The sequence below is a fragment of the Pimephales promelas genome, chromosome 3, assembly GCF_988280905.1.
Source record: "Pimephales promelas chromosome 3, fPimPro1.hap1.1, whole genome shotgun sequence".
NCBI classification, from domain to species: Eukaryota; Metazoa; Chordata; class Actinopteri; order Cypriniformes; family Leuciscidae; genus Pimephales; species Pimephales promelas.
The window spans coordinates 49,403,406-49,426,312 of NC_142771.1; the positions used below are offsets into that span (position 1 = coordinate 49,403,406).

General features: G+C 50.1%; 6 protein-coding genes and 3 non-coding genes across 9 annotated transcripts; 3 read left to right on the forward strand and 6 right to left on the reverse strand.

Annotated features, from left to right (window-relative positions):
• Window positions 1-19: 19 nt before the first annotated feature.
• LOC148995663 (uncharacterized) lies at window positions 20-1,843 on the reverse strand. Its single transcript, XM_089128079.1, has 5 exons — window positions 1,840-1,843; window positions 1,533-1,777; window positions 951-1,390; window positions 554-875; window positions 20-340 (listed from the first exon to the last, which is right to left on the reverse strand). Exons 1-5 carry the CDS (start codon window positions 1,841-1,843, stop codon window positions 20-22), a joined length of 1,332 nt encoding a protein of 443 aa, XP_088984205.1.
• A 2,472-nt stretch (window positions 1,844-4,315) lies between these two features.
• LOC148995664 (uncharacterized) lies at window positions 4,316-7,145 on the reverse strand. The gene is made up of 6 exons (XM_089128080.1): window positions 6,673-7,145; window positions 6,354-6,563; window positions 5,959-6,272; window positions 5,602-5,858; window positions 5,240-5,488; window positions 4,316-5,149 (listed from the first exon to the last, which is right to left on the reverse strand). The coding sequence occupies exons 1-6, from the start codon at window positions 7,055-7,057 to the stop codon at window positions 4,351-4,353; spliced, it is 2,214 nt and encodes a 737-aa protein (XP_088984206.1). The 5' UTR covers window positions 7,058-7,145; the 3' UTR covers window positions 4,316-4,350.
• A 106-nt stretch (window positions 7,146-7,251) lies between these two features.
• LOC148995665 (uncharacterized) lies at window positions 7,252-9,075 on the reverse strand. The gene is made up of 5 exons (XM_089128081.1): window positions 9,072-9,075; window positions 8,765-9,009; window positions 8,183-8,622; window positions 7,786-8,107; window positions 7,252-7,572 (listed from the first exon to the last, which is right to left on the reverse strand). The coding sequence occupies exons 1-5, from the start codon at window positions 9,073-9,075 to the stop codon at window positions 7,252-7,254; spliced, it is 1,332 nt and encodes a 443-aa protein (XP_088984207.1).
• Window positions 9,076-11,412: 2,337 nt separating this feature from the next.
• On the reverse strand, window positions 11,413-14,242 carry LOC148995666 (uncharacterized). Its single transcript, XM_089128082.1, has 6 exons — window positions 13,770-14,242; window positions 13,451-13,660; window positions 13,056-13,369; window positions 12,699-12,955; window positions 12,337-12,585; window positions 11,413-12,246 (listed from the first exon to the last, which is right to left on the reverse strand). Exons 1-6 carry the CDS (start codon window positions 14,152-14,154, stop codon window positions 11,448-11,450), a joined length of 2,214 nt encoding a protein of 737 aa, XP_088984208.1. The 5' UTR covers window positions 14,155-14,242; the 3' UTR covers window positions 11,413-11,447.
• Window positions 14,243-14,348: 106 nt separating this feature from the next.
• Window positions 14,349-16,313, reverse strand: LOC148995667 (uncharacterized). The gene is made up of 5 exons (XM_089128083.1): window positions 16,271-16,313; window positions 15,862-16,160; window positions 15,280-15,719; window positions 14,883-15,204; window positions 14,349-14,669 (listed from the first exon to the last, which is right to left on the reverse strand). The coding sequence occupies exons 1-5, from the start codon at window positions 16,311-16,313 to the stop codon at window positions 14,349-14,351; spliced, it is 1,425 nt and encodes a 474-aa protein (XP_088984209.1).
• Window positions 16,314-16,423: 110 nt separating this feature from the next.
• Window positions 16,424-17,783, reverse strand: LOC148995668 (uncharacterized). The gene is made up of 4 exons (XM_089127940.1): window positions 17,156-17,783; window positions 16,780-17,078; window positions 16,593-16,700; window positions 16,424-16,481 (listed from the first exon to the last, which is right to left on the reverse strand). Exons 1-4 carry the CDS (start codon window positions 17,698-17,700, stop codon window positions 16,471-16,473), a joined length of 963 nt encoding a protein of 320 aa, XP_088984066.1. The 5' UTR covers window positions 17,701-17,783; the 3' UTR covers window positions 16,424-16,470.
• A 3,326-nt stretch (window positions 17,784-21,109) lies between these two features.
• On the forward strand, window positions 21,110-21,216 carry LOC148995669 (U6 spliceosomal RNA). Its single transcript, XR_016164827.1, has one exon. It is a non-coding gene; the product is annotated as a U6 spliceosomal RNA (small nuclear RNA).
• A 433-nt stretch (window positions 21,217-21,649) lies between these two features.
• Window positions 21,650-21,756, forward strand: LOC148995670 (U6 spliceosomal RNA). The gene has a single exon (XR_016164838.1). It is a non-coding gene; the product is annotated as a U6 spliceosomal RNA (small nuclear RNA).
• Window positions 21,757-22,189: 433 nt separating this feature from the next.
• Window positions 22,190-22,296, forward strand: LOC148995671 (U6 spliceosomal RNA). Its single transcript, XR_016164849.1, has one exon. It is a non-coding gene; the product is annotated as a U6 spliceosomal RNA (small nuclear RNA).
• The last annotated feature ends 611 nt before the right edge of the window (window positions 22,297-22,907 follow it).

Sequence of the window (22,907 nt, forward strand, 5' to 3'; positions counted from 1 at the left end):
GCTATTTGTTTAATTATTGTTATTGCCACAACACACCTGACGCAAAACGGCGCATCAGGTGCCAGATGTCCAGCCGGACCACCAGCTTGTCCCACTTCCCGAACACGTCAGCTGCCTTGGATCTCCCGTGGGACGAACAACAGTCCCGGTCGACGTAGAGGAGCTGAGGCGGCTCCACCCCAGCGTCCCGATACCGCCGCATCAACCCCTCAGCCATGGGCAACAGGCCGGCACCTTCGGTGTCCGTGAGCACGGACATGAGCACCTGTCCGTGCTCGTTGCCGACGTTCGTTGCCCATGCTGCGGTCTGGGCGGCAGCACCGGAGAGCTTCCGGGTCACCTGTTTTAAAGGATAAAGCATCTCAGTAAGGCTGCACGCACATAGCCAGAGCATGACACTCCACACCACACTTATATACACACATATATTAGTATACATATATATTAGTATATATATTAGTATGTATGTCGAGTGAGCGTGTGTTAAATTAGTATGTATGTCGATAATAGTACAAACTATATAGTATATGTACATATATAGCACCACATTTACCTTCTTGGTAGAGTCCATCTTCAAAACCCTACCAAAGACGGAGGTGACCCGGGCCTTCACGTCCTCCAGGCGGGAGAGGATGTCGTGGCAGTACACCAATAACAGCCACGCGTACTGGGGCACGGGTGGCGGTTTTGGTGGTGGGGTGCACATGCGCACGACACCCTGCGACGTGAAGGGCTCCATGACGCTGAGGTAGTGTATGGACCGCCGCATCCAGGCCTCTGTGTGTGCCTCACAGAGTTTTTTGTACAGCTGCGTGGCGCTGTTCCCCCGAGTACGCTCACGCAGCTGGATGATTACCCGCCGGTCGCAGGCAAGTCTACAGAGAGGAGTACATCATGTGTTACACAAGAGCCACACACAGACACAACAAGGTTTTTAGACAGATACTTACTTGTAGGTGAGGATTGCCGGGAAGAGGGCGCGATGCCCCTCACCCAGCTGACCCACGACCTCCTGCGACCAGGCAGCTACCTTCCTCTTACACCGACGGCACTCCAGGTACTCGGTGGCCATCAAGTACCAGCCGTCGATGTCCAGGACCCTCCGGATGGTCCTGTAGAGCCCACACTTTGTGAGGGCCCTATTACAGCATGTCGGCCGGACGCCCCACAGACGCAGGGGCACCCAGAGGAACAGCCGACACGCGAAGAAGGCAGCTGGTGAGGCGGGTGGCTGAAAGTAACTCGGCCGGGGCTGAGGAGGGTCCCACCACAGCTTGAGGTCTGTGGTGAGTTTGGTCCTCCCCTCGCTGTCTGGCTTGAACAGCTCCCGGCCGATCCACTCCTGCTCTTCCACGGTGAGAGCTGTCCGCCAGCTCTCAGGCAACCGGGACTGTGAGAAAAAAAAAAGAACACAACCAAACAAACAAACAGTCAGGAGGCTGAGAGGAGGTGCTACATGCAGATTGACAGTCAACTTCACTGAGTTGTGCCGTCCATGAGTACGGGCCAGGTGTGTGAGCGTGTGTTTGTACCTCAGCCGAAGCAGGAGTGGGTGTTGCGGGCTGCTCCACTTTCCTCTCCTTCCTCTTCCTCTTTGCCGGCGCTGGTGCCAGGGTGGCCTCCCCGGATGGCGTCTCCTCCACGGAGACGCGACAGGGCTCCTCCCTGGTCAGCGCCGGAGCCCGCGCAGGAAACGCGAGGCTAGGTGGAGCAGCCGCAACTTGAGGTGGTGGTGGTGGTGGTGGTGGGGGAGGGATGTAGGACAGTGCCGGAGGAGCTGGGGATGGAGGCCTCACCACCAGCGGGAGCGTCTGAAGGACCTGTACGTGAGCTGCAGACACATTCACACACACACACACACAACAAAATGGCATCAGCCACAGGCAGGCAAGACTAAGTGAGACGTGCAGCATGCCAGTGATTAGATGACGTGCAGCATACCAGTAATTAAATGGTGTGTAGCATGCAAGTGAATAGATGACATACAGCATGCCAGTGATAGAGCAGATGGTTTAGTGCTACAAGGTGGATGTTGAGAGGTGAAGCAGGGCCAAGTGAAGCAAATCTACATTACCACTACGTTCTACACATCTACCACCGACAAAGACGGCTACATTACCTTCCAAACTTACCTTTGATCTTCAAGCATCAGCTGTAGAGACCAGTAAATGAAACCATTACAGTTAATGCTAAAATACTGCCAGAATAATATATATTGAGGGCAAATGTTGCAGTGTGACACGTCCAGTGTGGTGCCAATTACCCGTTTCTAAGTCAGTGGCCATCTGGACCAGTTCCTCGTCCGTCACCTCTGTGGGGGGGGAAGGCGGCGGAACCGAGGGGCGCTGGTCTCTGGCGGATGTAGACACCGCTGTGGGGTGGGAGGGCAATGGTTAGTTAATCCTTTACACCGAACCACTGTTGTGTTAAAGAGAAAGAAAGAGATATACCTGGAACTGCAGGCCGTGCTGGTGTAGCTTCCCCATCATTTTTCTCTGTTTGTGCGCAGGCGCATTAGCGCCTTCGCGCATGCCCAGTCGCACAAACGAGGTACAAACGAGACCATCAAAACGTAGGATCGAATCCCGCCCGAAGCACAAATATCAAACATTATTTTTTTACATATATCATGCCTATTTCATGTGTATACGTTAAGGTAACATGACGTGTATTATTTGTTTAACCTTTTCCTGCATAGATATTAAAATCTGTTGTGTTAAACATTATATTTGTGTTAAACATTATATTGTATTTATATTGTTTCACCTTTTTCTGCATAGACATTAACATGTATGTTAAATAATATATTGTATTCACATTGTCTAACCTTTTTATATTGTTTCACCCTTTTCTGGATAGATATTAAAATTTGTTGTTGAACATATTGTATTTATATTGTTTCACCTTTTTCTGCACATTATATATATATATATGTATGTATGTATGTATGTATATTGAAATATTTTTTTGATATTTAAATAAAATTTATCAATAACATATCAGTTGATGATGATTGTATAGATGCAGAAAACACCAAACAGCAGCAGCAGTAGACTACAGTGTGAAATAGATTATTTATTTCAAAATACAATACAATACAATAAAACAGTGGTATTGAGAACAGTGGTATTGATGCAGAACAGTGGTATTGATGCAGAACAGTGGTATTGATGCAGACAGTGGTATTGATGCAGACAGTGGTATTGAGAACAGTGGTATTGATGCAGACAGTGGTATTGAGAACAGTGGTATTGATGCAGACAGTGGTATTGATGCAGAACAGTGGTATTGAGAACAGTGGTATTGAGAACAGTGGTATTGATGCAGACAGTGGTATTGATGCAGAACAGTGGTATTGAGAACAGTGGTATTGATGCAGACAGTGGTATTGAGAACAGTGGTATTGATGCAGACAGTGGTATTGATGCAGACAGTGGTATTGATGCAGACAGTGGTATTGATGCAGAACAGTGGTATTGAGAACAGTGGTATTGAGAACAGTGGTATTGATGCAGACAGTGGTATTGATGCAGACAGTGGTATTGAGAACAGTGGTATTGATGCAGACAGTGGTATTGAGAACAGTGGTATTGATGCAGACAGTGGTATTGATGCAGACAGTGGTATTGAGAACAGTGGTATTGATGCAGACAGTGGTATTGAGAACAGTGGTATTGATGCAGACAGTGGCATTGATGCAGACAGTGGTATTGATGCAGACAGTGGTATTGATGCAGACAGTGGTATTGAGAACAGTGGTATTGATGCAGACAGTGGTATTGATGCAGAACAGTGGCATTGATATAATATAAGGGCTCATTACAGACATGCATGGATACATAACGCAGCAGCATACAGTGTGAAGTACCAACGCGGCGGCAACAAAGCCAGTGCAACGTAACTCCAAAGACAATGACCACATTGTTCAACATACCCACATGTCCAAAAGACCTATATAACTTGTCAGCGCATAAAATCATAACAGCACAAATGCATGACAATGTGTTATACAGGTGTGAATGGGACAGACAATGTTATCTTTTCTTTTTCTTAAGCCATGTGATGAAGACACACAGTATAGGCCTATAAAACTTGTCAGTGCAAAGAATCAGTATAGTACAAAGGCATGGCAATGTTATACAGGTGTGAATGGGATACACAATGTTTTTTCAAGCATAGTGTCACTGTGCTGTAGAAAAATTGTGACAGGTGTGGACCGGTGTTTGTAAGAAGCCTCCACACCGCGGCAAGGTCCCGGTCCATGTGGAGGGTAAAGTCAATGTCTTTAAAAATAAACAAACAAAAAAAACACAAACAACTATATACACCTGCCCCAGCGAGAATGCAAAATCAGTCCGGGGCTCGACCCTTTTCCTTGTCCTTCATCTCCCTCAGCCACTCCTCCACACTCTTACCCGCTGCGGCGGCAGAGCAAAAATGTACATTGCCGTAGCGGGTGTGTCCAGTCTCCCTCCGCTTTGGCTGGCCGCATGTCCTGCACTTTTGTTCTTGTGGCATGCCGGCCCGGGCAGCAACGACTGCTCCTGCTCCTGCTGCTGCCCTCTGCTCAGCCCTCTTCCTCCTCAGCCACTCAGTTTTGTACACAGAGCGAGGCTGAGGAGGGGGAGCAGGAGGTGCTGCCTGCACTGCTTGTTGTCCTTGCTGTCCTGGCAGCAGCTGCAGTGCAGGCAGAGGGCCGGCGTGATGTGCGGCGGCCAGAGGCAGAGGGAGGATGTGTGGAGCTGGCGTTGTCCGAGGGAGCGTAGGTATGGGGAGCACCCTTACGCTCTGCTGGGGCAGTGAGAGGTCCAGAAAGAGAGGCTGTGTCATCGAAAAAGGTCCTGTTGCAGCCGCAGCAGCTGGTGGTATGGCCAGGACAACAGCTGAGGGGGCAGGCGGTAAAGGCGCCAGTGGGCGCACTGGCGCTGGCAAAACAGGCACCGGTGCTGCCACAGCCGGTGCTGCTGCCGGAGGTCCCACCACCCTTGGCGCTGCTGTCGTCGCCTGGCCTGTTGCTGCTGCCGGAGGACGATCCGCCGCTGCTGTTGGGCCCGTCGCCGAGCCCGCTGCCGCCGCCGGTGGTCGTCCCTCTGCTGCAACGCCTGAAGTGAGCACAGTCCTCTCCTTCTCCCGCTGCGTCCTGGTGAACCTGAGAACGGATTTCAACATAGTATTTTAGTTACATGTACAATTTTAAGAGCATGCAATTCATCAATACCATCAAAAGCATCAAACATACCACAGCGAGAGGGTCCTGGCATTCAGCTCAAAGAGCTGAATGGGCGCCCGAGCCATCAGCCTCTGGTGGCCCAGCACAAGGTCCCGGATGTGCTGGTACCGAAGCAGTATGCTCTCCCACCGCGACCTCCGGGCACCGTGTGCACGGCTGCCCGAGGGGATCAAGCGGCAGAGCTGGGCGCATACTGCCTCTACCAGCCGGCTTGCGCTGGGACTGCTGGCAGGTCCAGAGGTCTCTCCGACCAGGCAGCTGTGGACAATGGACAAAAACAATGACAGAAGATACCACAAGATAATGGGCAACATTACATAGAGCAGCTGGTGTGTACATCAGGGATATGTATGATGGAAGTGTAGCCTTACCGCCTCAAGCTTTCCACACCAGGTATACTGGTGCGGCTTGGCTTCGCTGCCATGAAGCGCCCCTGAGCTGGCCTGTCCCTGTAGCGGGTAGGGTAAACTACTCGGGCCCTGTCGTACGGTGACAGGGCCTCGTAGAGCCTGATAAGCTCATCTACCCTCCCCTCGGACAAGGCCGGGTCGTGACGCAACCCCACCAAGGCCGTGGCCAACTGGACCACGGCCAGGTACCCTGGCTGGTCATCTGGTCCTCTGTAGTCCTGCAGACACACGAAAAAATGGAGAAAGAAATAAGTCAGTTGGATAGAACAGAGCAAGCGCCGTTTTTGGTGATGCGGGATGCACTACAGTCGTGCTTACCTCAGCAGCCTGCTGAGGCTCTGGCGAGGACCGGCCGGAGGAGTGGGGTGCGGGCTCGGGGGCACCGGTCGGACTGGATGGCTCGGGCGCGGGTGCGTCAGCCGGTCGCCCTGACCGCGGGTCCGTCAGAGGATCTAGGAACTCGCCAGGCACGTGGAGGGTGAGGTCATCCACCTCCTGGCCGTCGGCGAGCTCGTCATCCTCGACGAGATGGGGAACGTCCCCCCCCGCGTCCGGAATGTCAGGGTCCAAGCTGACGTCCTGCAGCACTCTGCCCGTCTGGGAGTACAGGTACTCGATGCCGATGAGTTCCCCTGAAGTACAACAACAGTCAGTCAGGTACAAGTATCATTCAGTGTGGACACGTGTAAGCGCGGTGGCTTGAGTGTTCTTACCAGTGTACTCCCTGGGCTTGGTGTAATCCTTGACCACACTCACGCCAAGCACCCTTTGGCTGAGCTGATCAAGAGAGTGCTGCAGGGGGCCATTGTAGGAGCGGAGCAGCGGCCGTCCCTCCTGTGCCACGGACGCCGCCCTGTCTGTGTTCCACCGCGTCAACCCCTCCAGGAGAAATGCCTGGAAGTGCCAGGGATTGGCACTTTCTCCTGCGGAGGAACACAGATCTGTTTAGCAGTTTATTCAGTGCACACAATGTGAACGACAGCGAGTCAATGACAGTGAAAGATTGACGTGACAGTGAAACGTGTGGTCTACCTGGAATGAAGCGGTTGAGATGCAGGTGGAACGACTCCAGGGACGTGGAGCCTCGTGCACAACGGTACACCGGCAGGCTGATCCCCCCCTTGGTCATCCTGCCGGTCTCAGTGTACAGCTCCACGCCCGGCGGGTCCTGGATGCACTGGAGGTGGCGCCGCTGCTCCTTCCAGATCTTCTGGATGCGGTCTTGGTCCAGCAGGGAAATCCCCATGGTGTCTCGTCCGCTGGCACCGCCGAAGGTTTCCAGGAGGTCACCGATCAGCCGCTCCGTCTCCGCCGCTCCACGCGTGCGGCGACGGCAATGGAGAGCCATGTTCTTGCGGCTGACGTGCCTCCACACTCCGGCGTCGGACGAGAAGGTCATCCCCTGCGCCTCAAGCATCCTCTTCGTAGCTTTGAGCAACCGGGCTGTGTCCTCTGGGTCCCACAGGAAGATGCACGAAGACAGCTGCTGCAGGAAGGGTTTATACAGCTGGTGGCTCTCGGTGGTGACACCTGTTATGGAAAAATGCATGTTATATCAAAAGTTATGGAACCATGATGTCTCTTACTGAAATGCTATTTGTTTAATTATTGTTATTGCCACAACACACCTGACGCAAAACGGCGCATCAGGTGCCAGATGTCCAGCCGGACCACCAGCTTGTCCCACTTCCCGAACACGTCAGCTGCCTTGGATCTCCCGTGGGACGAACAACAGTCCCGGTCGACGTAGAGGAGCTGAGGCGGCTCCACCCCAGCGTCCCGATACCGCCGCATCAACCCCTCAGCCATGGGCAACAGGCCGGCACCTTCGGTGTCCGTGAGCACGGACATGAGCACCTGTCCGTGCTCGTTGCCGACGTTCGTTGCCCATGCTGCGGTCTGGGCGGCAGCACCGGAGAGCTTCCGGGTCACCTGTTTTAAAGGATAAAGCATCTCAGTAAGGCTGCACGCACATAGCCAGAGCATGACACTCCACACCACACTTATATACACACATATATTAGTATACATATATATTAGTATATATATTAGTATGTATGTCGAGTGAGCGTGTGTTAAATTAGTATGTATGTCGATAATAGTACAAACTATATAGTATATGTACATATATAGCACCACATTTACCTTCTTGGTAGAGTCCATCTTCAAAACCCTACCAAAGACGGAGGTGACCCGGGCCTTCACGTCCTCCAGGCGGGAGAGGATGTCGTGGCAGTACACCAATAACAGCCACGCGTACTGGGGCACGGGTGGCGGTTTTGGTGGTGGGGTGCACATGCGCACGACACCCTGCGACGTGAAGGGCTCCATGACGCTGAGGTAGTGTATGGACCGCCGCATCCAGGCCTCTGTGTGTGCCTCACAGAGTTTTTTGTACAGCTGCGTGGCGCTGTTCCCCCGAGTACGCTCACGCAGCTGGATGATTACCCGCCGGTCGCAGGCAAGTCTACAGAGAGGAGTACATCATGTGTTACACAAGAGCCACACACAGACACAACAAGGTTTTTAGACAGATACTTACTTGTAGGTGAGGATTGCCGGGAAGAGGGCGCGATGCCCCTCACCCAGCTGACCCACGACCTCCTGCGACCAGGCAGCTACCTTCCTCTTACACCGACGGCACTCCAGGTACTCGGTGGCCATCAAGTACCAGCCGTCGATGTCCAGGACCCTCCGGATGGTCCTGTAGAGCCCACACTTTGTGAGGGCCCTATTACAGCATGTCGGCCGGACGCCCCACAGACGCAGGGGCACCCAGAGGAACAGCCGACACGCGAAGAAGGCAGCTGGTGAGGCGGGTGGCTGAAAGTAACTCGGCCGGGGCTGAGGAGGGTCCCACCACAGCTTGAGGTCTGTGGTGAGTTTGGTCCTCCCCTCGCTGTCTGGCTTGAACAGCTCCCGGCCGATCCACTCCTGCTCTTCCACGGTGAGAGCTGTCCGCCAGCTCTCAGGCAACCGGGACTGTGAGAAAAAAAAAAGAACACAACCAAACAAACAAACAGTCAGGAGGCTGAGAGGAGGTGCTACATGCAGATTGACAGTCAACTTCACTGAGTTGTGCCGTCCATGAGTACGGGCCAGGTGTGTGAGCGTGTGTTTGTACCTCAGCCGAAGCAGGAGTGGGTGTTGCGGGCTGCTCCACTTTCCTCTCCTTCCTCTTCCTCTTTGCCGGCGCTGGTGCCAGGGTGGCCTCCCCGGATGGCGTCTCCTCCACGGAGACGCGACAGGGCTCCTCCCTGGTCAGCGCCGGAGCCCGCGCAGGAAACGCGAGGCTAGGTGGAGCAGCCGCAACTTGAGGTGGTGGTGGTGGTGGTGGTGGGGGAGGGATGTAGGACAGTGCCGGAGGAGCTGGGGATGGAGGCCTCACCACCAGCGGGAGCGTCTGAAGGACCTGTACGTGAGCTGCAGACACATTCACACACACACACACACAACAAAATGGCATCAGCCACAGGCAGGCAAGACTAAGTGAGACGTGCAGCATGCCAGTGATTAGATGACGTGCAGCATACCAGTAATTAAATGGTGTGTAGCATGCAAGTGAATAGATGACATACAGCATGCCAGTGATAGAGCAGATGGTTTAGTGCTACAAGGTGGATGTTGAGAGGTGAAGCAGGGCCAAGTGAAGCAAATCTACATTACCACTACGTTCTACACATCTACCACCGACAAAGACGGCTACATTACCTTCCAAACTTACCTTTGATCTTCAAGCATCAGCTGTAGAGACCAGTAAATGAAACCATTACAGTTAATGCTAAAATACTGCCAGAATAATATATATTGAGGGCAAATGTTGCAGTGTGACACGTCCAGTGTGGTGCCAATTACCCGTTTCTAAGTCAGTGGCCATCTGGACCAGTTCCTCGTCCGTCACCTCTGTGGGGGGGGAAGGCGGCGGAACCGAGGGGCGCTGGTCTCTGGCGGATGTAGACACCGCTGTGGGGTGGGAGGGCAATGGTTAGTTAATCCTTTACACCGAACCACTGTTGTGTTAAAGAGAAAGAAAGAGATATACCTGGAACTGCAGGCCGTGCTGGTGTAGCTTCCCCATCATTTTTCTCTGTTTGTGCGCAGGCGCATTAGCGCCTTCGCGCATGCCCAGTCGCACAAACGAGGTACAAACGAGACCATCAAAACGTAGGATCGAATCCCGCCCGAAGCACAAATATCAAACATTATTTTTTTACATATATCATGCCTATTTCATGTGTATACGTTAAGGTAACATGACGTGTATTATTTGTTTAACCTTTTTCTGCATAGATATTAAAATCTGTTGTGTTAAACATTATATTTGTGTTAAACATTATATTGTATTTATATTGTTTCACCTTTTTCTGCATAGACATTAACATGTATGTTAAATAATATATTGTATTCACATTGTCTAACCTTTTTATATTGTTTCACCCTTTTCTGGATAGATATTAAAATTTGTTGTTGAACATATTGTATTTATATTGTTTCACCTTTTTCTGCACATTATATATATATATATGTATGTATGTATGTATGTATATTGAAATATTTTTTTGATATTTAAATAAAATTTATCAATAACATATCAGTTGATGATGATTGTATAGATGCAGAAAACACCAAACAGCAGCAGCAGTAGACTACAGTGTGAAATAGATTATTTATTTCAAAATACAATACAATACAATAAAACAGTGGTATTGAGAACAGTGGTATTGATGCAGAACAGTGGTATTGATGCAGAACAGTGGTATTGATGCAGACAGTGGTATTGATGCAGACAGTGGTATTGAGAACAGTGGTATTGATGCAGACAGTGGTATTGAGAACAGTGGTATTGATGCAGACAGTGGTATTGATGCAGAACAGTGGTATTGAGAACAGTGGTATTGAGAACAGTGGTATTGATGCAGACAGTGGTATTGATGCAGAACAGTGGTATTGAGAACAGTGGTATTGATGCAGACAGTGGTATTGATGCAGACAGTGGTATTGATGCAGACAGTGGTATTGATGCAGAACAGTGGTATTGAGAACAGTGGTATTGAGAACAGTGGTATTGAGAACAGTGGTATTGATGCAGACAGTGGTATTGATGCAGACAGTGGTATTGAGAACAGTGGTATTGATGCAGACAGTGGTATTGATGCAGACAGTGGTATTGATGCAGACAGTGGTATTGATGCAGACAGTGGTATTGAGAACAGTGGTATTGATGCAGACAGTGGTATTGATGCAGAACAGTGGCATTGATATAATATAAGGGCTCATTACAGACATGCATGGATACATAACGCAGCAGCATACAGTGTGAAGTACCAACGCGGCGGCAACAAAGCCAGTGCAACGTAACTCCAAAGACAATGACCACATTGTTCAACATACCCACATGTCCAAAAGACCTATATAACTTGTCAGCGCATAAAATCATAACAGCACAAATGCATGACAATGTGTTATACAGGTGTGAATGGGACAGACAATGTTATCTTTTCTTTTTCTTAAGCCATGTGATGAAGACACACAGTATAGGCCTATAAAACTTGTCAGTGCAAAGAATCAGTATAGTACAAAGGCATGGCAATGTTATACAGGTGTGAATGGGATACACAATGTTTTTTCAAGCATAGTGTCACTGTGCTGTAGAAAAATTGTGACAGGTGTGGACCGGTGTTTGTAAGAAGCCTCCACACCGCGGCAAGGTCCCGGTCCATGTGGAGGGTAAAGTCAATGTCTTTAAAAATAAACAAACAAAAAAAACACAAACAACTATATACACCTGCCCCAGCGAGAATGCAAAATCAGTCCGGGGCTCGACCCTTTTCCTTGTCCTTCATCTCCCTCAGCCACTCCTCCACACTCTTACCCGCTGCGGCGGCAGAGCAAAAATGTACATTGCCGTAGCGGGTGTGTCCAGTCTCCCTCCGCTTTGGCTGGCCGCATGTCCTGCACTTTTGTTCTTGTGGCATGCCGGCCCGGGCAGCAACGACTGCTCCTGCTCCTGCTGCTGCCCTCTGCTCAGCCCTCTTCCTCCTCAGCCACTCAGTTTTGTACACAGAGCGAGGCTGAGGAGGGGGAGCAGGAGGTGCTGCCTGCACTGCTTGTTGTCCTTGCTGTCCTGGCAGCAGCTGCAGTGCAGGCAGAGGGCCGGCGTGATGTGCGGCGGCCAGAGGCAGAGGGAGGATGTGTGGAGCTGGCGTTGTCCGAGGGAGCGTAGGTATGGGGAGCACCCTTACGCTCTGCTGGGGCAGTGAGAGGTCCAGAAAGAGAGGCTGTGTCATCGAAAAAGGTCCTGTTGCAGCCGCAGCAGCTGGTGGTATGGCCAGGACAACAGCTGAGGGGGCAGGCGGTAAAGGCGCCAGTGGGCGCACTGGCGCTGGCAAAACAGGCACCGGTGCTGCCACAGCCGGTGCTGCTGCCGGAGGTCCCACCACCCTTGGCGCTGCTGTCGTCGCCTGGCCTGTTGCTGCTGCCGGAGGACGATCCGCCGCTGCTGTTGGGCCCGTCGCCGAGCCCGCTGCCGCCGCCGGTGGTCGTCCCTCTGCTGCAACGCCTGAAGTGAGCACAGTCCTCTCCTTCTCCCGCTGCGTCCTGGTGAACCTGAGAACGGATTTCAACATAGTATTTTAGTTACATGTACAATTTTAAGAGCATGCAATTCATCAATACCATCAAAAGCATCAAACATACCACAGCGAGAGGGTCCTGGCATTCAGCTCAAAGAGCTGAATGGGCGCCCGAGCCATCAGCCTCTGGTGGCCCAGCACAAGGTCCCGGATGTGCTGGTACCGAAGCAGTATGCTCTCCCACCGCGACCTCCAGGCACCGTGTGCACGGCTGCCCGAGGGGATCAAGCGGCAGAGCTGGGCGCATACTGCCTCTACCAGCCGGCTTGCGCTGGGACTGCTGGCAGGTCCAGAGGTCTCTCCGACCAGGCAGCTGTGGACAATGGACAAAAACAATGACAGAAGATACCACAAGATAATGGGCAACATTACATAGAGCAGCTGGTGTGTACATCAGGGATATGTATGATGGAAGTGTAGCCTTACCGCCTCAAGCTTTCCACACCAGGTATACTGGTGCGGCTTGGCTTCGCTGCCATGAAGCGCCCCTGAGCTGGCCTGTCCCTGTAGCGGGTAGGGTAAACTACTCGGGCCCTGTCGTACGGTGACAGGGCCTCGTAGAGCCTGATAAGCTCATCTACCCTCCCCTCGGACAAGGCCGGGTCGTGACGCAACCCCACCAAGGCCGTGGCCAACTGGACCACGGCCAGGTACCCTGGCTGGTCATCTGGTCCTCTGTAGTCCTGCAGACACACGAAAAAATGGAGAAAGAAATAAGTCAGTTGGATAGAACAGAGCAAGCGCCGTTTTTGGTGATGCGGGATGCACTACAGTCGTGCTTACCTCAGCAGCCTGCTGAGGCTCTGGCGAGGACCGGCCGGAGGAGTGGGGTGCGGGCTCGGGGGCACCGGTCGGACTGGATGGCTCGGGCGCGGGTGCGTCAGCCGGTCGCCCTGACCGCGGGTCCGTCAGAGGATCTAGGAACTCGCCAGGCACGTGGAGGGTGAGGTCATCCACCTCCTGGCCGTCGGCGAGCTCGTCATCCTCGACGAGATGGGGAACGTCCCCCCCCGCGTCCGGAATGTCAGGGTCCAAGCTGACGTCCTGCAGCACTCTGCCCGTCTGGGAGTACAGGTACTCGATGCCGATGAGTTCCCCTGAAGTACAACAACAGTCAGTCAGGTACAAGTATCATTCAGTGTGGACACGTGTAAGCGCGGTGGCTTGAGTGTTCTTACCAGTGTACTCCCTGGGCTTGGTGTAATCCTTGACCACACTCACGCCAAGCACCCTTTGGCTGAGCTGATCAAGAGAGTGCTGCAGGGGGCCATTGTAGGAGCGGAGCAGCGGCCGTCCCTCCTGTGCCACGGACGCCGCCCTGTCTGTGTTCCACCGCGTCAACCCCTCCAGGAGAAATGCCTGGAAGTGCCAGGGATTGGCACTTTCTCCTGCGGAGGAACACAGATCTGTTTAGCAGTTTATTCAGTGCACACAATGTGAACGACAGCGAGTCAATGACAGTGAAAGATTGACGTGACAGTGAAACGTGTGGTCTACCTGGAATGAAGCGGTTGAGATGCAGGTGGAACGACTCCAGGGACGTGGAGCCTCGTGCACAACGGTACACCGGCAGGCTGATCCCCCCCTTGGTCATCCTGCCGGTCTCAGTGTACAGCTCCACGCCCGGCGGGTCCTGGATGCACTGGAGGTGGCGCCGCTGCTCCTTCCAGATCTTCTGGATGCGGTCTTGGTCCAGCAGGGAAATCCCCATGGTGTCTCGTCCGCTGGCACCGCCGAAGGTTTCCAGGAGGTCACCGATCAGCCGCTCCGTCTCCGCCGCTCCACGCGTGCGGCGACGGCAATGGAGAGCCATGTTCTTGCGGCTGACGTGCCTCCACACTCCGGCGTCGGACGAGAAGGTCATCCCCTGCGCCTCAAGCATCCTCTTCGTAGCTTTGAGCAACCGGGCTGTGTCCTCTGGGTCCCACAGGAAGATGCACGAAGACAGCTGCTGCAGGAAGGGTTTATACAGCTGGTGGCTCTCGGTGGTGACACCTGTTATGGAAAAATGCATGTTATATCAAAAGTTATGGAACCATGATGTCTCTTACTGAAATGCTATTTGTTTAATTATTGTTATTGCCACAACACACCTGACGCAAAACGGCGCATCAGGTGCCAGATGTCCAGCCGGACCACCAGCTTGTCCCACTTCCCGAACACGTCAGCTGCCTTGGATCTCCCGTGGGACGAACAACAGTCCCGGTCGACGTAGAGGAGCTGAGGCGGCTCCACCCCAGCGTCCCGATACCGCCGCATCAACCCCTCAGCCATGGGCAACAGGCCGGCACCTTCGGTGTCCGTGAGCACGGACATGAGCACCTGTCCGTGCTCGTTGCCGACGTTCGTTGCCCATGCTGCGGTCTGGGCGGCAGCACCGGAGAGCTTCCGGGTCACCTGTTTTAAAGGATAAAGCATCTCAGTAAGGCTGCACGCACATAGCCAGAGCATGACACTCCACACCACACTTATATACACACATATATTAGTATACATATATATTAGTATATATATTAGTATGTATGTCGAGTGAGCGTGTGTTAAATTAGTATGTATGTCGATAATAGTACAAACTATATAGTATATGTACATATATAGCACCACATTTACCTTCTTGGTAGAGTCCATCTTCAAAACCCTACCAAAGACGGAGGTGACCCGGGCCTTCACGTCCTCCAGGCGGGAGAGGATGTCGTGGCAGTACACCAATAACAGCCACGCGTACTGGGGCACGGGTGGCGGTTTTGGTGGTGGGGTGCACATGCGCACGACACCCTGCGACGTGAAGGGCTCCATGACGCTGAGGTAGTGTATGGACCGCCGCATCCAGGCCTCTGTGTGTGCCTCACAGAGTTTTTTGTACAGCTGCGTGGCGCTGTTCCCCCGAGTACGCTCACGCAGCTGGATGATTACCCGCCGGTCGCAGGCAAGTCTACAGAGAGGAGTACATCATGTGTTACACAAGAGCCACACACAGACACAACAAGGTTTTTAGACAGATACTTACTTGTAGGTGAGGATTGCCGGGAAGAGGGCGCGATGCCCCTCACCCAGCTGACCCACGACCTCCTGCGACCAGGCAGCTACCTTCCTCTTACACCGACGGCACTCCAGGTACTCGGTGGCCATCAAGTACCAGCCGTCGATGTCCAGGACCCTCCGGATGGTCCTGTAGAGCCCACACTTTGTGAGGGCCCTATTACAGCATGTCGGCCGGACGCCCCACAGACGCAGGGGCACCCAGAGGAACAGCCGACACGCGAAGAAGGCAGCTGGTGAGGCGGGTGGCTGAAAGTAACTCGGCCGGGGCTGAGGAGGGTCCCACCACAGCTTGAGGTCTGTGGTGAGTTTGGTCCTCCCCTCGCTGTCTGGCTTGAACAGCTCCCGGCCGATCCACTCCTGCTCTTCCACGGTGAGAGCTGTCCGCCAGCTCTCAGGCAACCGGGACTGTGAGAAAAAAAAAAGAACACAACCAAACAAACAAACAGTCAGGAGGCTGAGAGGAGGTGCTACATGCAGATTGACAGTCAACTTCACTGAGTTGTGCCGTCCATGAGTACGGGCCAGGTGTGTGAGCGTGTGTTTGTACCTCAGCCGAAGCAGGAGTGGGTGTTGCGGGCTGCTCCACTTTCCTCTCCTTCCTCTTCCTCTTTGCCGGCGCTGGTGCCAGGGTGGCCTCCCCGGATGGCGTCTCCTCCACGGAGACGCGACAGGGCTCCTCCCTGGTCAGCGCCGGAGCCCGCGCAGGAAACGCGAGGCTAGGTGGAGCAGCCGCAACTTGAGGTGGTGGTGGTGGTGGTGGTGGGGGAGGGATGTAGGACAGTGCCGGAGGAGCTGGGGATGGAGGCCTCACCACCAGCGGGAGCGTCTGAAGGACCTGTACGTGAGCTGCAGACACATTCACACACACACACACACAACAAAATGGCATCAGCCACAGGCAGGCAAGACTAAGTGAGACGTGCAGCATGCCAGTGATTAGATGACGTGCAGCATACCAGTAATTAAATGGTGTGTAGCATGCAAGTGAATAGATGACATACAGCATGCCAGTGATAGAGCAGATGGTTTAGTGCTACAAGGTGGATGTTGAGAGGTGAAGCAGGGCCAAGTGAAGCAAATCTACATTACCACTACGTTCTACAAATCTACCACCGACAAAGACGGCTACATTACCTTCCAAACTTACCTTTGATCTTCAAGCATCAGCTGTAGAGACCAGTAAATGAAACCATTACAGTTAATGCTAAAATACTGCCAGAATAATATATATTGAGGGCAAATGTTGCAGTGTGACACGTCCAGTGTGGTGCCAATTACCCGTTTCTAAGTCAGTGGCCATCTGGACCAGTTCCTCGTCCGTCACCTCTGTGGGGGGGGAAGGCGGCGGAACCGAGGGGCGCTGGTCTCTGGCGGATGTAGACACCGCTGTGGGGTGGGAGGGCAATGGTTAGTTAATCCTTTACACCGAACCACTGTTGTGTTAAAGAGAAAGAAAGAGATATACCTGGAACTGCAGGCCGTGCTGGTGTGGTCATCAGCTTCCTGACCTTGGCCTGCAGCTCACCTGGGGCCATTGGACGCCTTCCCAGTAGGGCCGAGAACATGGGAGCGGTCGGCTTGCGTGGCGGCAGCCCGGTGGAAGCAGCAGCCTTACTGGGGCCACTGCTGCTGCTGCTGCTCAGAGGTGGGGGGGTAGCAGCCACCTCTGCCGACTGCTCCTTGTCTCGGCCCAGGATGTACTTCCTGGCGGCGTCCATTGAGGTCCCAGGCTGCGGTATCTTCCTCCGAAGCCACTTGACAAAGCTGCAAGACAATGATCAAAGATTAACACGCATATCAACAAGTCACAGCACCCTGCCCTTCACCACAACTGGACTTACGTCTTCTGCTTTTTTCCCGTAGACTCGTACAGGTCCTTCAGGGTGGCCTCCTTGAAGTCCCCAAAGCCAACAAGCGCCTCGCCCTCACACCCGGGCTGAGTGGCACGGGCCCGGGCCTCCTCGTGCACCCGGTGGAACCTCAGCTGCTCCACAAAAGCAGGGTGGGCGCACGAGTACCGGGCGAGTGCGTCCTTGTTGGCCATAAGGGGGCTGTCGGAGGCACTTTTCTCCCGCTCCCGCTGGTGGCTGGCAACCAACTGCGTGATGTAGCCCACGTCGTTCTCCAGGAGCCAATGGAAAGTTTGACCCTGGTACTTCCCAAACTGGATGCTGTGGCAGCCCAGCACCAGCATGGGGTCACCAGGGTCACCGCCCTTGGAGACGACGTGGGCTTGGGCCTCCTTCTCCACCTCCTCCGGCTTCTTGGCCCTCGCAGCAGCGGCGGTCCCGCGTGGCCCCTTAGAGGCGATGAAGGCCAACGCCTCATCAGAGGCCCGCAGGATAAGCTGCTGCGAGGCCGTGAATTTTAAATTTGCTAAAGACATATCTTCAACAACAAATGGCACAGCACAGCATTAGATGAGCATTACAGGTTAAACTAGCAGCTATATATTAATTGCCATATTAACAGGACTATCACACACAAGATTAATGATATACAAGAACTACACATTCACTATTATTGAAATATTAACGTTAACAAATTAATAATCAACAGGTAAATAATGACCCCAGGGTGCATTGGCAGCCATTAAATAAACAGGCTTATTGTTAATGCATAAAAGATACACTTAAACTTTATATTTTGATTTCACGTGGTGATATTATAATCTTAAGGGTCTAAAGATACTAAATGTATAGTCTTTTCATAATTTAATTTTGTTTTCAGAGATCGCCACATGTTGTCCCATTAATTTTCAATGGATTGCATTACATTACATGTTAGCGATCTCTCAAAACGTATTAAATCTTTGATCAGACAAGTGTAAATATTGTTTAAATGTGTAAACAGGACGCCTGACGTTGGTTGACGTTAATTAACTAACATACGTTAACGTTTCTTTAAATATAAAAACCAGTGATCGACGGAGAGACGTAATAATACATCGACAAATTCCATGTCAGTACATTGTAAAAGTACTCTGGGAAGACAATGTCTGTACATTCGTAATATTCTATTTATTTTTGTTTTACTCACTCAGTCAGTCGTAACCGTCACACTCTTCCGTTTGAGTTGGTTGCTATGACGCTTGAGTATACTAACCGTTTATTGGCCCAAAACGTTCGACAAAAGCTTGAGTATACTAACCGTTGATTGGCCCAAAACGCTCGACAAACGCTCGACAATCCGAGCTTTCTGATTGGCCCATAACTGAAAACGCTCGACAATCCGAGCTTTCTGATTGGCCCAAAACTGAAAACGCTCGACAAAGGCTCGACAGCACGAGCTGCTGATTGGCCGGCATCCAGAGAAGATCGCGGGACATAGAGCGCAAGGATGACACGCAAATCCGTGAAGCGCTCCATATTTTTGGCAGCTGTGATCAAGCCTCCTTCACTGGAATGGATTCATACCTTCTTGCCACAACGTATTTTCATTCTTGATCTCTTGTGTCAAGAACTGGTGCATCTCCAATGTCTATAGGGCACTCTCAGTTTTCCAGCAAAGTGTGTCCACTCCCTTTCTCAGCAGATGCCGACAGGGAACAGGGTTTGACCCCATAGGCGATATCTTTTCCCTTCAATGTTGTCAAGGTTGTCCGCATTATCCGGTTTTCTGCTTTCCGCCAACTCATTTCTTTCTCGAAAACCTGGAGGACACAGCCCATTCAGAGCTTGTAGTTTGATACCATACACAGCAAAAACTCCAGTGTTAAATTAACTCTCCTGGGAGTTTATATGACTCCACACTCAAGAGTGTTAAATTAACTCTGAAGCAGTGTTAAAGTTAATGAGATAATTAAGTGATTAATTGAGCAATGATTGACCAACATTGAAGACACCTGATGTTAACAAGTAGAATCACTGAAAGTGAAAAATCAAAATTATAAGTCACCATTATGGAGATCAGTGTTTGCTTCAGTGGGGCAGTCTGTCAACCCTTACATTTTATACTTTAGATATTGTTTTTGTCACAAAAGTCTGATGGGGCTGATCCACTGAGGGGCTGGAATGAAAGTTTTCATGACATCTTTTTGTGACGTGTTCTGCACGTCCGATATAGACATTAATGGATCCTTCGTACAAGGTTAAAAACAAGTTCAACATGTTTTCAACATAACTCATGGTCTTATTTAGACAATTTAAACTGTTTCTGGACTGAAGAAACACTCTCAGGATGCATTAAATTTACAATTTGAAATAAATTAGTTTATTTACATCGTTTAGATGGTGATATTTGTTTCATTTTAAGTCACCATTGTGGTGATGAGTGTTTGCTTTAGTTGGGCTCTTGGTCCCAATTCTTCTTACTTTAGCTTTTCTTTGGCTGTTGTAACTGTTTGCATAACACCATTGATTGTGCAGAGAAAGCCAAGAAAATTAAAAATTAGATGTCTTCAGATGCTTGCTGATGATGACAAAATCATCTAAACTTATGTTTTTATATCTGAAATTTATAATTATTCATCTCGTAGAACTGCATTATTTGGACCAGTAACTTTATAATGACCACTGCATACAATATGTTTTAAGAAATTGAAACACATAGTCACACACAGATATCAAGATTTTGCATATGATTCTCAACGACGGTGACAACCAAAACAAAAAAGCCTGGGAATCGAGGATGTTTTGTACTATGAAAGCTACCCATCATGCATTGCGGCATGAAGCATTTTTTTTATTTATTGTCACCATTTTTGTGAATCATATGCAAAATCTTGATGTCTGTGTGTGACTAGATGGCACATTTTCTCAAAACATTGTGTAAATTTGCTTTTTGTCCAACTACTAGGCCAAATAATGCAGTTCCACAAGATTGGTGGTTATAAACTCCAGATACAAACACAAAAGTCTAAACACAACGTTAAATGCCCACTTTATATTGATTTCATCATCGTCAACATCATCATCATCATCGTCAACAACCGACAAGGAGCTGATGAGAGCCAATTTTCTTGGCTTTCTCTGTCACAACAATGGTGTTATTCAAACACACAGTTACAACAGCCAAAGAAAACCTAGAATACTAATTATTGGGACCAAGAGCCCAACTAAAGTAAACACTGATCACCACAATGGTGACTCAAAATGAAATAAATATCACCATCTAAACAATGTAAGGAAAAAAAATAAACATAAGTTTTAATTTAATGCATCCTGAGAGTGTTTATTTGGTCCAGAAACAGTATAAACCAGTATAGACCATAAATAATGTTGAGAATGGCCACATTTGAACTAGTTTTTAACCTTGCACGAAGGATCCATTAACGTCTTTTTCAGATGTCCAGAACATGTCAAAAAAGACGTCATAAAAACTTTCATTCTGGCCCCTCAGTGGAAGTCTTTTCAAACTCTGACTTTTGTGACAAAGACATTGAAAAACATCTTTTGGACATCATTTTGCTTAGTGAGTTATGTCAAACCATAATCAGCAGCACCTGATCACCTTTTCTCTAAGCAAATAATAATCACCATTATGGTGACTTCGAAAATGAGATTTTTCTTCTTCAGCGATTCTGCCTGTGATCATCAGGTGTCTTCAATGATGGTCAATTATCACTAAATTAATCACTTAATTAGCTCATTAACTTTAACACTCTTGAGTGTTAATTTAACACTCATATTTTAACACTTTAACACTCTTGAGTCTGGAGTCAAATAAACTCCCAGGAGAGTTAATTTAACACTGGAGTTTTTGCTGTGTAGATAAGTCTACCCAACCCATTCTTTCAGTAGATGGCTCGCTGGAACCCGAGGGGTACATATTCCTTGAGCGGGACAGTTGGCCTCGTGCTTGCTAAGGCAGCACATATACTAAAATTGGATCGATACAGAGAAGATTAGCATGGCCCCTGCGAAAGGATGACACGCAAATCCGTGAAGCGCTCCATATTTTTGGCAGCTGTGATCAAGCCTCCTTCACTGGAATTGATTCATACCTTTCTACCACTATTTAGTTTCATTCTTGATCTCTTGTGTCAAGAACTGGTGCATCTCCAATGTCTATAGGGCACTCTCAGTTTTCTAGCATAGTGTGTCCACTCCCTTTCTCAGCAGATGCCGACAGGGAACAGGGTTTGACCCCATAGGCGATATCTTTTCCCTTCAATGTTGTCAAGGTTGTCCGCATTATCCGGTTTTCTGCTTTCTCTAACTCATTTCTTTCTCGAAAACCTGGAGGACACAGCGCATTCAGAGCTTGTAGTTTGGTACCATAGATAAGTCTACCCAACCCATTCTTTCAGTAGATGGCTCGCTTGCCCTACCACCTTGGTGATGGCTCGCTGGAACCCGAGGGGTACATATTCCTTGAGCGAGACAGTTGGCCTCGTGCTTGCTAAGGCAGCACATATACTAAAATTGGATCGATACAGAGAAGATTAGCATGGCCCCTGCGAAAGGATGACACGCAAATCCGTGAAGCGCTCCATATTTTTGGCAGCTGTGATCAAGCCTCCTTCACTGGAATTGATTCATACCTTCTGCCACAACGTATTTTCATTCTTGATCTCTTGTGTCAAGAACTGGTGCATCTCCAATGTCTATAGGGCACTCTCAGTTTTCCAGCAAAGTGTGTCCACTCCCTTTCTCAGCCGATGCCGACAGGGAACAGGGTTTGACCCCATAGGCGATATCTTTTCCCTTCAATGTTGTCAAGGTTGTCCGCATTATCCGGTTTTCTGCTTTCCGCCAACTCATTTCTTTCTCGAAAACCTGGAGGACACAGCCCATTCAGAGCTTGTAGTTTGATACCATAGATAAGTCTACCCAATCCATTCTTTCAGTAGATGGCTCGCTTGCCCTACCACCTTGGTGATGGCTCGCTGGAACCCGAGGGGTACATATTCCTTGAGTGGGACAGTTGGCCTCGTGCTTGCTAAGGCAGCACATATACTAAAATTGGATCGATACAGAGAAGATTAGCATGGCCCCTGCGAAAGGATGACACGCAAATCCGTGAAGCGCTCCATATTTTTGGCAGCTGTGATCAAGCCTCCTTCACTGGAATTGATTCATACCTTTCTACCACTATTTAGTTTCATTCTTGATCTCTTGTGTCAAGAACTGGTGCATCTCCAATGTCTATAGGGCACTCTCAGTTTTCCAGCATAGTGTGTCCACTCCCTTTCTCAGCAGATGCCGACAGGGAACAGGGTTTGACCCCATAGGCGATATCTTTTTCCTTCAAGGTTGAGTCACAGAACAAATGAAAAAAATGGACCCCAAGGGTACAAACCCAATTCCATAAAAGTTGGGACACTGTAAAAATTGTGAATAAAAACAGAATGCAATGATGTGGAAGTTTCAAATTTCAATATTATATTTAGAATACAACATAGATGACATATCAAATGTTTAAACTGAGAAAATGCATAATTTTAAGGGAAAAATAAGTTGATTTTAAATTTCATGGCATCAACACATCTCAAAAAAGTTGGGACAAGGCCATTTTTACCACTGTGTGGCATCCCCTCTTCTTTTAATAACAGTCTGCAAACGTCTGGGGACTGAGGAGACAAGTTGCTCAAGTTTAGGAATAGGAATGTTGTCCCGTTCTTGTCTAATAAAGGCTTCTAGCTGCTCAACT